The sequence below is a fragment of the Clinocottus analis genome, unplaced genomic scaffold (genome assembly GCF_023055335.1).
Source record: "Clinocottus analis isolate CAN_PGR_092001 unplaced genomic scaffold, fCliAna1.0.p SCAF_16, whole genome shotgun sequence".
NCBI classification, from domain to species: Eukaryota; Metazoa; Chordata; class Actinopteri; order Perciformes; family Cottidae; genus Clinocottus; species Clinocottus analis.
Genome location: NW_027175887.1, coordinates 5,454,181 through 5,469,683, shown reverse-complemented (window position 1 = coordinate 5,469,683; position 15,503 = coordinate 5,454,181). Strand labels below are relative to the sequence as shown.

At 44.4% G+C, this 15,503-nt stretch overlaps 3 protein-coding genes across 3 annotated transcripts; 1 reads left to right on the top strand and 2 right to left on the bottom strand.

The window, feature by feature from the left end:
• Positions 1–445: 445 nt before the first annotated feature.
• fzd2 (frizzled class receptor 2) lies at positions 446–2,909 on the bottom strand. Its single transcript, XM_068578173.1, has one exon. It carries the CDS (start codon positions 2,822–2,824, stop codon positions 1,187–1,189), a length of 1,638 nt encoding a protein of 545 aa, XP_068434274.1. The 5' UTR covers positions 2,825–2,909; the 3' UTR covers positions 446–1,186.
• An 857-nt stretch (positions 2,910–3,766) lies between these two features.
• moto (minamoto) lies at positions 3,767–9,769 on the top strand. The gene is made up of 8 exons (XM_068578172.1): positions 3,767–4,071; positions 4,373–4,488; positions 5,114–5,286; positions 5,661–5,765; positions 5,970–7,485; positions 7,711–7,830; positions 8,182–8,359; positions 8,436–9,769. Exons 2-8 carry the CDS (start codon positions 4,426–4,428, stop codon positions 8,630–8,632), a joined length of 2,352 nt encoding a protein of 783 aa, XP_068434273.1. The 5' UTR covers positions 3,767–4,071; positions 4,373–4,425; the 3' UTR covers positions 8,633–9,769.
• On the bottom strand, positions 9,758–12,718 carry ccdc43 (coiled-coil domain containing 43). The gene is made up of 5 exons (XM_068578174.1): positions 12,545–12,718; positions 11,852–11,945; positions 10,943–11,078; positions 10,772–10,824; positions 9,758–10,554 (listed from the first exon to the last, which is right to left on the bottom strand). Exons 1-5 carry the CDS (start codon positions 12,716–12,718, stop codon positions 10,367–10,369), a joined length of 645 nt encoding a protein of 214 aa, XP_068434275.1. The 3' UTR covers positions 9,758–10,366.
• Between the last annotated feature and the right edge of the window lie 2,785 nt (positions 12,719–15,503).

Sequence of the window (15,503 nt, the reverse complement as noted above, 5' to 3'; positions counted from 1 at the left end):
CAACAGAAACGGATGACTCCTGTTGATTTAAGCGAGCCCTCTCCAAAAAAGAAAAAACGGGCTAATAAATGATTCTTGTTTTGTTTGGCACGCAAAGGCGTTCTTACAGGTCGGCCCCAGTTTCTCAGTCACAAAACACTTGGATGTGAAGTATCTCGGAATATGTTGGAATATAACAGGAGAGGTGTGTCCAATTGTCTCGGTATGCAGCTCGCTCCTTGTGTTTCGTGGTCTTGTGTGAGACGCTAACTCCGTTAAGAATGACAATGCTCTCTTTTACTGCCGGTCTGAGGCAACAGATGTTCAGGTGTGACACCATGTGACACCTTCACTTCACCCCCTCCTTAAGAAAACAGCATGGTTGGTCTTTTGTCAAAGAGAGTAACACAACATTATTTAATCATAAAATTCTCAACAAAAGGAAGGGAAGTCGTAATGAAAAAAAACAGTTTTTCCCCTTTGAACAAGGGAATAAAACTCAAACATTTGATTTATAGGTGATTATATCTGCATATCCTGCTGACACCCAGCACATGTTTTGTTTTTTTAAAAGACTTATAATACAGTGGGCTAAGACAAAAAAAAAGCTTCCTGCATGTAGTCCGACGGACTGACATTTTCTCTTAATCCATACAACAACAACGTAATTCAAAAACAGCAATTAATAATCTAGATCTACAGGATGTGGCATCATGACAGTGCAACAGTAAAGTTAGGTACACTGGCGGACAAGGAAACGTGTTTACTTTCTATAAATACAAATATATAATTTCATGTTTTTACAAATACTATTTACAATTTCATTTAATTACATTTGAAAGCTTTCACAGAGAGAACAACCCGCCGCTCATTCTCTGTGCTCCTTGGCTGCTGGATCGTCTCTCAACGTGAGCTTATGGAGGCTTTAAGAGAGAGGGGGGCGGGGGGAGAGCGTTTCAGCACATGGCGTCCATAGCCATGCTTGTTATTTGTTCAGACAGTCCGGCTCAGTCCTTGTTTATCCAGCTTGCCCTTTTGTCAAACCCTGACCCTCCGTTTGGCATGTATGTGTGGCTTTAAGGCTGAGGCGAATACAAATGCTGTGAGAACCTATAAGGCTACTCTCTGTGCTGCTTACCCATCACATGACAAACAGGTAGTAACCCACACAACATCCCCCCCGGAAACATTCGGTTGTCCCCGTATTCTACACTGTGGTCTCGCCTTGTTTGCCGTTCGTCAGCCTCGTGTAGAACTTATGCCAGGACTGGAGAGTCTTTCCAGACCAGATCCAGAAGCCGGAGGTGATGCCCACTATCAGCGTCATGAGGTACTTGATCATGTAGACGGTGAAGTCGGGGGTCATGCGGGGCCCGGTCTGCAGAGGGCAGGGGATGGCCAGGCCCCGGCAGTTGTGGCTGACCCAGCTGCGCTCCCAGTGTGGGCGGAAGGACTGCTCGTAGAAGACGCAGGCGATGACGATGGTGGCGGGCACCGTGTAGAGCACGCTGAACACGCCGATCCGCACCATCAGCCGCTCCAGCTTCTCCGTCTTGGTGCCGTCGTGCTTCATGATGGTGCGGATGCGGAACAGCGACACGAAGCCGGCCAGCAGGAAGGAGGTGCCGATGAAGAGGTAGATGAAGAGGGGCGCCAGCACGAAGCCCCGTAGAGGGTCCAGGCTGCTCAGGCTGACGAAGCAGACGCCGCTGAGCACGTCGCCCTCGATCTGCCCGATGGCCAGGATGCTGATGGTCTTGGCGGCCGGCACCGCCCAGGCGGCCAGGTGAAAGTACTGAGAGTGGGCCTCGATGGCCTCGTGGCCCCACTTCATACCTGCTGCCAGGAACCAGGTGAGCGACAGGATGACCCACCAGATGGAGCTGGCCATGCTGAAGAAGTAGAGCATCATGAAGAGGATGGTGCAGCCTTCCTTCTTGGTGCCTTGGACGATGGTTTTGTAGCGATCCGGGCTGAAGCTGTCGTTGCACACCACTTTGTCTCCCAGGAAGTATCCGGCTATGTAGGCCACGGAGACCATGGTGTAGCAGCCGGACAGGAAGATGATGGGTCGCTCGGGGTACCTGAAGCGCTGCATGTCCACCAAATAGGTGGTCACCGTGAACAACGTGGACGCGCAGCAAAGCACCGACCAGACCAGGATCCATATGCGGGAGAACCGGATCTCTTTGTCGCTGAAAAACATGTACCCGCCGCTCCTCGACGGGTCACAGGGAGCTGCGCAGTCCTTCACCTCTAAGAACTTGTAGTTCAAATAGGGGGGCACTTTGAGGACGGGCGGGCAACGGAAAATCCTCTCGTGTGTGGTGACGTCGCTGAGGTCGTGGGTGCCCGGCACGGGGATGATGGGCGGGACGGTGGCGGCGGAGGAGTCGTTTTGGCCCACGCAGATCTGTCCGTCTCCCAGCACCGGGAAGTTCTCGCAGCGCAGGCGGTCCGGCCATTGGAAGCCAAACTTGTTCATGAGGGCCTCGCAGCCCTGCTTGGCCCTCTCGCAGATGGACCTGCAGGGAGGGATGGCCTTCTCCAGGACCGTGCACACGGGCGCGTACATGGAGCACAGGAAGAATTTCAGCTCCGGAGAGCACTGTACCTTCACGAGCGGGTAGAACTGGTGCACCTCGAGCCCCGCGTCCTCCTGGTTGTAATGGCCCACGAGGTTCGGCATGATGGTCTGGTTGTAGGCGATGTCCGTGCACAGAGGGATGGAAATCGGCTGACAGAATCCATGCTCCGGGACGACAATTCCGTTGTCCCCCTGATACTGGGCTGATATCAGCAGAGGCAGCAGGAGCGCAGCCGACCAGATCTGGCAAGAAATCATCTTCCCAAGTTTAGCAACTTCAGCCCGATATAACTTCGCTGTGAACTTGCTATGTGTGTATCATCAGTTCTGCAAGTAGTTGTTCAGAGAGCGTAACTTTCTAAAGTGAAAATCCGGAGGTGAAGACCTGCACGCTGCTCCCTGGTCTCCGCAGAGAACTGCTGGCTGACTTTTTTCTTTTCTACAACTCTGAGTCCCTCATTACATCAAGGCAGCCTCAATAAGAAACATAACTTCCGGTAATGACTTTCAAAATAAGATCCTAAACGATGAATTTGACAAGTTTGTAGAATTAGCGTAGCTTGTATTTTGTATAAAATAATGACTAATATGTATGTATAACTTCATCAACAAAAACGTATGTGTACTACTATTACTAATATTATTGGTATTAATAATACTAATAAAATAAAAATATTTATTATTCGTATTCCTCGTCAGTACTAAATGATTATTATATAAAACATCATAATAATATTCATGAGTGGACAGCATCGATATTATGACATGTTTTAAAGGCAATCGTATTAAGTTGTATGCTTCAACGAGCATTTTTTTATTTTGAAGGAAATGTTGGTCATATTGTCGGTGACGTTGTTAAACTTTGCTCCACAGCTGGCTCGCGTGCTCCTATCACATCCAGTCTATGGGCCCGACGAGACTTTCCACATGTAGAAGTAGACTTCCCCACCTAGTGTACTTTAATGTCCATGTCATGTTCATATTCCATTTTAAATGCCACAATCCAGTGACCAACCAGTCACTCGCATGTATAAAGTAATTTGGTGCTAGTAATGTCTGAAATTGTGTTTAGTAAAAATACATTTTAATAAATTTGAACCTTCTTCAGTTAAACTGAAGTAAAAAAAAATATATATATATACAGAACTGAATTGAACAGAGGAATGACACGAAAGAAAGAAAAATTAATTACAAATACATAACACGTGTGTCTGTGTGTGTGCGTTCGTGTGCTTGCGTGTGTGTGCGCGTGTATCTCTACGCACGAGACCACCTGTGCCGTACCTCCTAACCGCCGGTCCATGGGGGAGGGGGTGACGCCGGCCGTTGCTATGCGCCTGGATCTCCTACTTGACGTTAATTGGGCGAAACGACAGATTCGTCCGGGCTCAGCCAATGTGGGCGAGGGTCGCGAGGGCCGAACTGAGGGACGCACGAGACCGCTGGAGCATAATGTACAGACTGTGAAGAAAACTCCCGAAGTGGACGTTACTTGGCGTACTGTGGTAGGTCGATCCCGTATTTTAATAGAGCTAACGCGGTTTGTTGAGGCCAAGTTAACCAAGCTTGACGAGCGTTTTAAAACAAAAGTTTTAGTCCGAGTTTGCGTTGAGCTTGACGACCTGCTAGCTTAAGCGATGGTAGCTAGCTTAGGGGTTAACTGTTCGTTAGCTTTAATGGCGGAGGGGATTTATTTTTTCGGAGATAGCGGTTAGCTAATACTTTGTGTTATCTCAAACTTTTCTCCCGTGTCGGCTGTGCCGCATTTTAACATTGAGCTACTTGTGTGTTTGTTATTTTTCCTAGAACCAGTTACGTTAATGGAGTAAAGAATCAGTCCAAGTTCACGGGAGTTCAAGATGGCGTTTGACGGACATCAGAGCACATTTGCGAGTTCCCTCTTTTCCACATACCAACACCAGGTAAGGCATCATTTTAGGGTCAGATCGTGGTGAGATATTATTTTAGAGTGATCGCTGCGGTGAGATATTATTTTCGTTGAGTTTTTGCAATAGCCATACACATGCGTTGTAACGGAACAGTTAATGGTGAAATCTGAGACAGGTCACGTCCTTCATGCCGTAACTTTTGTTTCTTAATTTATAGCTTAGTGCTACATTGTTGATGCGTATTACTGTCTCTAAATGAAGCTGGAACGAACAGTCATCTCAGTCAAAATTGTGGACTATTTTATAGATTAATCACCCAGCCTGTGAAATACCGGAACGCAGTCAATGTTTCTCAACTCCCGGAATGATATTACTTGTTGTTTTGTCTGACCAGCAGGGTGGCCAAACCAAATATTCACTTAACAATTATATTAATCAAAAGTGCAGCAAATCCTCACAATTGAATTGATTGCTTTCTTAATTCTTATTAATATTGGTTTACCGTATCCCAGCAGTATTATTAAGAATTTTAAAGTTTCTGTGCCACCGACAATTAGTCTTATCTGATTTGTGTAAGGAAGAGAAATAACTCAGTTTTTGTATTTTATTTTTTCATGTGATCTTGAGATTGATTAACCATTGCTTTTCTTTCTTTCAGGCCAGTGGTAATGTAGGTAGTGGAAACAATGACAGCGTGACATTGCCCTTCGTTGCCATCCCCAGTGTCTCCCTACAGGAGCAGAACACTGCATCCTACTTGCCCTGGTCTCACAATGCGTACGATGATCCCTATGGCCTTATCAGTTGTGCCCAGAACAACATTAAAATCAGGTACTTTGAACTATGTTCGGGTTTACTGATTTTTCAAATAGGTTTGGGATTTTATTCTGTTATTCAGATGTAGTTCTTTTATAAGTCCCGCAGTGGGTTAAACTGGGTAAAGTGCACACAAGAGACATAATAAAAAATCGAAACAAGTAATGAATAATAATATTCAGTTGTTCATAATTATCTCTCTCTCTCTCTCTCTCTCTCTATACACACACACACACACACAGACAACAAATATGTAACTATGATTATGAACAGTATTAATATTGCACAGGTTGAAGTGATTAAAGTCATGAAAGTTAAACGATAGCCCTCGAAGAAACAAAGAAAAGATGGGAGTGCAATCTTAGGGACATGTTTTGTTTTGTTTGCAGGAAACTTACTGATAGTACTGACTGTGAAGGCGAGACTGATCTTCAGGGTCTTGTGTCAAATATTTTGGATGAAGCAGATTCACAGGACAGCTACTTCAGTGAAGGGTATGTCATGTTGTCTGGTTTTCACATTGTATTTTACACTTGGTACAGTACAATATATAACTATATTGTATATAACTATATTTCTAGGATTTAGGGCTGTTGTGCACAAAAAAACATTTAAAAAAAATGTATTATATATTTCATATATGCTGTCGTGGTTTTATACACTCTGACATTAAAGAAAGTCTCTTTTAATCCTTTCAGAAGCCTACCTACATGTAATCCCGTCTGGTCTCCAAAGACATTGAGAGAAGAACTGCTCCAGTATTTTCAATCAGAGGCAAAAATGCAAGATCACCCAACCTTTCCCCCTAACTATGTATCCCGTGAGACTTTAAGTAAAGCACAAGGACAGTCAGTGGACAGAGACATCAAAGAGTTGTATCAACGGTCCAATGGCATTTCTACCAAGCAACAATGGCTGCCTAATGGAGACCAGGACAGCTACACTGTTCGTCCTCAGAAACTGCCACCAGGTTTATCAATGCCCAGCCGAGGAAACACATATTTGTCACAGGCACCGCGGAGCAAATACGACTACATGTCATCTGAGAAAGACAGAGGGAATAGTCAGCCCGTTAATAATTTACCTGACCTTAGTAATGTCTTTAGACCTCAAAGCGAAATGAACAGCTCATGCTTTCATCCTTATTATGAAGACCAGTACATCCAGAGCATCAGCAACGAGCAGTCTGGGCCGCCAGACATTAACCAACTGGTCAGCAGCTTTCAGTCGTTCATGGCTGGTGACCATGACAGCTTATATGGGGGAGACTTCCCAAGCATGCACAGGCAGACCGTGGGTGTGCAGCATGAAGACAGCATGGTTGAACAATGGAAAATCACCAGCCCCACAATGTCAACACAAAGTGTTCCTGCAATGCAGACCCAGAAACAGCTGGTGGGAGAATTTGGAACAGTGCAGGTGGAAAGAAACGGGGGAGTGAGGAGACCAACGTTTAGGCGCGATGCATGTCAAGATCTACCTGGTGTCGGCCCACAAAACACAGAGTACTACCAGCCCAAGCCGTTCTCTGCACCTCTCAACTTCCCCAAGCAATATCAGAGCAACATGGCCATGCACAGAGAGAACACTTCACTCCCCATGAACACGGGCATGAACCAGTATTCAAAGCATCACATCCAGCAGGGCCTGATGCAGAGCAAGCTCAAGCCACAGGTGCAGAGGGAAAAGAAGAGGATGCATAATATGTCCGGTTTTCTTGGAGAAGGCTTCTCCACACGACCCCTGAGCAACACGAACATGAGAGGGGGAGAGAAGAAACAGGCATTCTCTAAAAACCCAAACCATGACCACCTGGGGAGCATGCAGTCTCACAGGTTTGATGGCGAAAACGGCATGCTCAGTGCAGGGAGTACACAGCAGCTCTTGCCGTACATGTATGCTGTGAATGACCCCAGAAGGTACTCCAACGTGCCCGTCAAACCCTCCCACTTCAACTCCAGATCCACACTGCCGTATGGAGGCTACGTGCCTGGCATGGACATGGGCGATATAATGTCAGCCAAAGAGTCTGCCGTCTTCAACTCCTATGTCAGTGACATGTTGACCTGCAGAGGAGAGAACACTTATCATGGCATGGCCTCGGCCATGACAACTTCAATGGTGATGAATCAAGGAGGACCGATGATCCAGCTCTACTTCTACCTGGACGAGAGTTATGAGCAACTGAGGGGTTTGGAGAGGGAGAGGAAGAGGGTATGCTTTTAAAATCTATTTTTTTCTTTGCCAAAAATACAAGCATTGTATCAACCTATTTATTTATGTTTGGCTGAGCAAATTATTAACATATGTTACAACAGTACTTTCATTTGTTGTTACCTTATTAAGCATTTACCTTTTGAATTGGAACAATATAAACACATATTTTTCAAAAGTGTTAGGTTGTTATTCTCACTTGATTTTTTAAAATTATTATTTCAGACCGAGACATTTCTTGGGAAAAGGACTGCCGCAGTGGCCAATGCTAACGTGCCCAAAACTCCACCAAATCCCACAAGAGTCGACCACCTCATCGTCAATCAGATGAAAGAGCAAGCGAGGGTGAGACCCGTCAGTACATTGCGTTCACACTGCCATCTACAGGCTGATTCTGTCATCGCAGCCTCATTATTTTAAGGAAGTTTGGTATTTGCAGCTACAGAAAACTGCTTTCCTTTACATTTCTTTTGTGTGGAATATAAACCATACTTTTACATACACAGTACAACGCAGACCTCAAAAGCGCAAACAGTTTATCTTCCATAATGTCTTGTTGATGAATTATCTATTTTTGTGCAGTTATGTGTTGTGTGATGGCTAATTAATAAGCCACTGTGCCCTTGTCGCAGAATGTCGGACATTTCTAAGGGCAAGGACGGGAATACAAGTGTTGATGATGTTGCTGTGTTGCAGGTGGTGAGCCTTCTGGATAGAATGGAGTGTTTGTGCAACACTCCCTTCCACGCCAACATCCACACGGCGCTGGAGAGGCATCACATGGCTATTTGTATCACCCAGGCGAGACGCAAGGAGGAGATCACCAGCATGTCCAAACCCCAGCGGCAGAGAGCTCCCTTCTCCGAGGACAGAGGTAAGCCGTGTTGCAACGGTCGACGTCCGTTCCTCTCTCCAACGCTGCCGGTTCTGACTTGCTTCTGTTTCCATAGACGCCCTGCTGCTGGTCATTGCACTGAAGGACCTCGCCGCTACCACGAGGAAGATGCGCACAGCCCTGTGGTGTGCTCTCCAGATGACTCTCCCGAAAGCTGCTCAGAGGCCTGACCACCATGCTAACAGGGAGGCCACACACACAGAGAGAGGCTCCTCTTCTTTTGAGGGATATTCTTTTAAAGTTATGATTTAGGGCCTGATTCAAATTAAAACTACTCCAGAACGCCCTGATTATAAATTTCCCATCGGCAACAGGGTGACATAAAGAAAACTAAAGTTCCCTGCAAGTCTAGAGTGACATTTTACCTGCAACACAGTGATCACTGCAGAATATGAGATGAGCAATTTGAAGCTTGATGACGGCTGCACTTCTTGGCACCCAGGAGCATCAGTTGGCTAACTTATGTCGTGCGGGAATTGCATGAAATGTAATTTGTCCTGGTGCATCTTAATTTAATTTCATCGAATTAGTGTCCGTTTCAAATGAACGGGAATGTGCTCCATCACCGTTGTATTTAAAGGCACTATTTATGAGGAAGATTTCAGTGAATTCTTCTGTTTTACTTATTTATTGGAATGTAATGGAACCTCAGTTCTGGGTATTCCCAAGCAATAATTGAATCATAAGGGCAGTAGTTTAAAACAAACATGCTAAATATTCAAATGTTTTCTAAAATGTTCCAATTAATTTTGACAGCTTTAGTTTTTCTCACGTTATCGTAACATGTTGTAATCAAACGTATTTAACTGCAATTTGGTGAAGTCTGAACTGTGGCAAATGTACTCTGACTTCAGAGAGTGTTCAGTGTTTTAAATGTAAATGTATTAATCACATTTTCCATTAGAAATACATAAAATATTCTTATCAGTGAAATGTAACATAGCTAAGTTAAAAAAGCAATTCTCTGTATGCCGTTAAGACTTTGAAGATTAGCTCTATCAGCAGTTTGATATCAATGTGCTAAATCCTTTACATTTTGGAAACTTGTTTTCTCTTGCCATTTGGTAAAACCTAGAAATAGTAACTGCAACGAAATATACTGAAACTTTAATAGTTCAGCGTTTTAAATTTAAATGTATTAATCACACTTTCCATCATTTCCAGATAGTTTTATCAAATATTATTCTTATCAGTGCGACAGTTTAGCTCAGGACGAAAGCTTGCATCTATTTAAAAGCAACACTTCTCTAGTCTGTAGACATATTCCCTGACTATGCTTTGTGAATATGAGTTGTTTTTTTGCCCTCATTTTAATGTTCATGCTGTTTATTTTTCTTGTCCCTTGTTCTGTCAAAGGAAACTTTTAAAATAAAGCAATGCTGAAAAACGGTTTTTATTATTCATTTCCAAAGATGATGACCCTCTTGTTAAACATAACACATGTACACATTTGAGGTATAATTTAGCTACCGCTCCTTTTGTTTGTATTCTCTGGCAAAATGCATAGACAGTCAAAACTAAAAACCCAAAGTTTATTTGTGCAGAAATGAAAAGGCATATTGGCACAGAGGAGACTAGCGGGAGCTCTGTTGCTTTACAAGCATTCCTCAACTCCTACCGTGAGCAATCCAATTTCAAGAGCATACTTATAACATATCATTTCAGGGGCAACTGTGTCAAAGCTCAGCCAGAGCATGCTTCACACAGGACACGAGACCGACCGCCATCCTCTAAAACACAAGCAGCTTTATTCCAAGACAACATTCTGTTCCTTTCATATCGGCGTCCAAGGAAATACAAATGTTGGCCCTGCACAGCATGCAGTCCATTGTTCTTTACAAGTATGGAGCATGATCAACATGGAGGGTCTGATGAAGACATGTTCGTGTACTGAATGTGACAATGAGGTTCAGCTACAAAGAGGCAATTTCATCTTTGACTCATAACAAAACCTCCCCAAGTAAAAAGTGTCCTTTCCCGTTGGTTTTATCTTTTGCGTTCACCTTTCTGCGTGCGCTTCTTCTCCTTTTCTTTGCGGTCTTGTTTGGAGAGTTTGTCCTTCTCCCGCTGCATCTTGTCCCCTTCCTTCTTCTTCTGGGCGTCGTCGCGAGCCTGGTCCCGCTTTTGCTTTTGTCTGCACAGCACCTCTTCCACGTTTGTGTTTTTAAACAGGGCTGACACGTTGAGTAAAGGAGGCAGCGCTGGATAAAAGCCAAAAGTACTCTGCTATTTTAGCATTACTACATTATACCACTGTGCTGCGGAGGAGTAAATGATGGGAGCAGTGCGTCATGGGAAGTCAGGGTTTTCTACTGCATTAACCATTTACATTGCAATCAGTGACGCTGAATTCCAAGTGATTATATACGAACAGCTTCTTAAAAAGGATACACTTTTCACTTGCAAAGTTATTTCCACTTGTTGCCTCCTCTTCTTCGGCTTCAGTGCTTTTGTCAAGGAAATAACTGACATCTCAAAAGCGTGGACAGAAAGAATGAAACCGCACGGTTGAAGGAACGCGTGTGACTGAAGCAAAACAACTGTTTGTAAAACAAAGGATATTCCTCGTCGTCTGTTATGTTGGCGTACTGAGCAAGGAGGGCTTCTTTCCTCTGCTTGGACTCCTCGGGCACGTCCTTGTGCTTCACCACAATCTGAGCTTGTTTTTGTATCATGCTGGCGATGGCCTGGACCTCGGCTACAGGACAGAAAGGGCAGAACACAGACAAGCTGTAAATAAACCACAATAACATGTGGCTTCACTTGCAATATCAAAAAAGATACCTGCTCCTCTCTCAATATGAAGGCACACGAACAGGAGCCACGAGGGCAGCCATCTGAGTGTGAGACTGCAGACAGTGTGCACGTCCTTATGGTTGTGTACGCAGCAAACACGCGTTCCAGTAATAACGATGACAAACCAAACTCAGTGGAAGTTACTTACTTGTCATCGGGTAACGAAAAAAAAAACTTTCTGCACTCTCAGAAACAGTTTTTGTTTACATGTTTTTAACTTTCCAGGAAACGTTAATCTCTGTGTGAGACTAACGTGTCTTTGTGCACTCTGCTCCAAACTCAAAGCAAATGATTTAAAACTAACAGAGCTAATTCCCCCTTGTATGTTTCACTGATGTTGACGAAGGACTCTGTAGCCAGCTGTCTTTGCTCTGTTTAGTCAAGATTTACATGAGCTGAAGAGCCTCCTAGCACGCACGCGCACGCACACACGCGCGCACACACACACACACACACACACACACACACACACACACACACACACACACACACACACACACACACAGGTTGTGTTAGTAATCCATGGCTGCATTATTATAACTGCACTGTATGTGGGTGTTCTGCAAGGTTTGTCAAGGTGCCGCCACCCTTAAGAACTTCAAGGCAAAACTAAATAAAAAAACTTATTTCTCAATGAGATTGGGAATGTGGATCAATCAAAGGTTACATGAATACCATCTCCATCGTCACTTTTGGCTGCCGATCTGTTGCGCCAGTCTGTCCACTGCTGGATGATCTGCTTGCAGACATCTTCCACGCTTTCCTCGTCCTGCGCACAAGGGACCAAGAACAGTAAAGAGCGGACAGATCATTTCATACACTCAGCAGCTGAGTTCAACAGCACCCATTGGGTTCATTCACAACCAGCACGTGACTCGTGTGATGGCACCGTGATCCCACATCTGGGTTGACTTCCAGAGGAGGCGTTCAGCATGGCTGCCACGTCGCACAAGTGTATATAAAACAAATACGCACAGTGACAAGCGCTTGTGAACTGACAGCACACCGTACACACGAGGCTCGTGCACAGTACGCAGGATAACTACACAGGTGAGCACATTGTTTACCAAAACTAGCACTTTTTGACTGAGCCGAAATTGTCGAAACGTCTGAAGGAACCGCATTATGTTTGGGTGGTGTCACGTGTTGCTCAATTAGTAGTTCACATGGCCGGAGAGCACAGTTCAAACCACTGCATGTGATGTCTGGCCCTCAGCTAAAAGAAACTCGATAGTTCCTTCTATAAACGGCAGCTGACATCAGCGCTGTCACTTCGGCACCACCCGGCAGACGAGACGAGACGGACAGCAACAAATGAGAGCGAGCGCAGCTGAGCTGAGCGCGCGACATGCCGCTTTGGATATTCACCAGAAATGCGGAAAGGATTCCTTGAAGCGCGTCTTCTTTCTCCTCGTCGCTCTCCTCTTCTTGCAGGACCCCTAAAATGTACGCCCCGTACACCTCTCGGTCCACTCCCAGCGAGTCTAGCAGATCATTTAGCCAGCTTTCAAACTCCCCGGCGTCTGTCACGGGCGCAGCCATCTTGGCCCTCTGGGGTCTTTCGGCGGCGCACGGTTGTCCTTTCCCATTGCCTGTTCAAAACTGTAAGCGTTTGATAGTTCAGCTTTTTTTTCAGTACAAATAACAAGGTATACGGGTGTAATACGTTAAAATAAAAATAAAATCGTAGCAGTTTATTTAATGAATATATGCACAAAGTACTGGCAGCTTTCAAGTACCAACACAAGAAAAGCCAAACATCTGACAAGCTACATTATCTAATGTTACTTCACTGTTTGTCGTTTTTATATTATAGGGCATTTCTGAAACATCCCTTTTTACAACCATGGCATCTGTTCATATATTTATGTAACACTTTTTTAAATTTATTTTATTTTATTTAAAGGCTATAACTCACTCGAAACATGTAGGCTGTGTTTAAAAATGGCTTTTCGGTATCAATTCAATCAGTTTGTGTGCCATGTATTTAATTTAACTGAAACCCTATTTAGCTTTAACGTTTGTAGCTTAGTGTCGCAGTCAAATCGTGTCGAAAGTGAGATACAAACACGATGATGAATTATTTGTAAAAAAAAACAAACATAATTGCAATGATGTCATCTGGATGCTTCTGTCTGACCACATCATCTCAACTAACATCACCTCACATCTAAATCTTGAAATAAATAAAAAATGGCCTTGCTATGTCCATTCCCCAATGCGTGTATATTTTCTCTTCCTTTGTGTCTTTTCTTTGTATCCATTCAAATGAATCATATATGTGCCTGTTTACCAAATGCCCATAAGTACCCACATCTTCCAATTGGAGGATTTCTACTTGTTCCCCAACCTGCTTTGACCCCTGTACTCTCTAATGTCTTTGCTACATACAGCTGGTCGTCTCTAGATCATATATCTACGAACACGGGTCTTTTCAAGTGTCCATTTGAATGGAAACGACAGCGATAACGTTGTCCTGCTGCTATTCTGGCTCGCTGGCTCAATATCGGTAGCCAACATTTCAAATCGAAGCTAAATGCTCTGCGTTGGCAGTCACAGAAAGTGCCCTGGGATACTGCCACAGATCCAAAAGTTCTTGATTGAAAATGAATGTTCGATTGTCCCGCAGTTAACAGAAGGTACATGTGCACTCACTCGTAGGCTTTGAGCACCAGGCATGCCACTGCTAGTCTAATTGAAATGCTGATTTCTAAATAATCAGCTATTCTTTTCAAATTCAGTGGACAGCTGGCACTTAAACAAAACCATCTCAACATATCGAAATGCTGTGAAATGATTTGCTTCATCCGTCCGAGTGAGAGGATGCCGTCTTTAAAGGGGAATTAGTCTGATTGTAAATCCCAGAGAAGGTCGTTGGGCTGCATCACTGTCACGCGCTGAGTGAAAGGAATAGTTGAAACACACGTAGTACGATGAGTCCCTTATGATTGCATTGATTTTTTTACCATTCATTTTAACTTGTTCATCACCAGGGTCCTTGCCCGTGTTGCACGGCGGCAGCTCTGCCTTCAAAAAGAAGCGTGACATTCTGCTTTTGGACACTTGGTGGAAGTAGAGGACACAGATTTCTTCACTGCTTTCTCAAGACGGGTACAGAAGATATCGCCTCTTGGATTCAATTGCATGAGAGTAGTTTGGAGCTCATTTAGTGTGTGATTCATTGCAAATTGCTCCATGCATGTGCATCAGACGCCATTTATTAAAGCGTAGTTGTAAGCAGAGCCGTGGAGCAAGAAAAATGCCCTGCCAGCTGTTTGTTCGTCCTCTTTCATTTGACACTGGGACAACACCTCCCAGCTGTTTGAATGCATTAAACAATGTTTCCATGTGAATGGCTTGATCCTGCTTCCAGAAAGCACTTTAAGCAAAGGGGGAGGGGGGGTATTATTTCTACCCACGCCCTGCCCACACACACACACACACACACACACACACACACACACACACACACACACACACACACACACACACACACACACACCCCGCAACTCTTAGTTATTACCCCCGAACACACGCACATGCCCACACACGCTCCCCAGCCGCTGCTCCTACATAATGTCTTCACACGTCGCTGGCCTTGCAGTAATGAAGTGTGAAGTTTTCTGTGACGCCACGGGGAAGCTACGGCGTGGAACTGTACTCTATTTTAGAGCACCACCTTCGATTCCTTACAGCCCAGAAACACACGCGCGCACATTTAGCCCACTTTGTACCTCCTACAGGCCGAATTCAAATGAACTTTCCTCAAACACCCTCAAACAATTGAAAGTTGGCGCGCCATGTTTGGTGCTTTTAGCTTTTGGCAGATGTTTCAAATTGGACAGACAGACTCTGTAAACCAGCTGCATGTTATGTATTAAGTCTCCATGAATTGAATAACACTACATTGGAGAAAAAAAGGCAAATAATAATAATTTTTAAAAAAAGATTCTCCCTCAGCGAGCTTTGCGAGGAGTAAAATGGTGGAGGTGCTGATTGACACGAACCTCACACAATGAAATTGAAAGTGCAACACAGTGCTGGCAAGAACTTAGTTGCAAACAGTGTGTGAAAAAATAAGTAATAAACTCCCAGGAAAACATTTTTCAAGAAGTTACGACTTCAAATAGGTTTCCAAAGAGCAGTTTTACGGATGTCCGTCGGCGCACACTTGCCTTGTATTATTATAAGCAGTACAAGTCCATTAATATCTCGTATATTAACCGCCAAAACAGTTCCCCGACTAACAGAGTGGTGTGCAAGTTTTAGGGAAACTGCCATTACAACAGGCTGGCGTATAGTCATATTTCAAGCTGAGGGGCCCAGG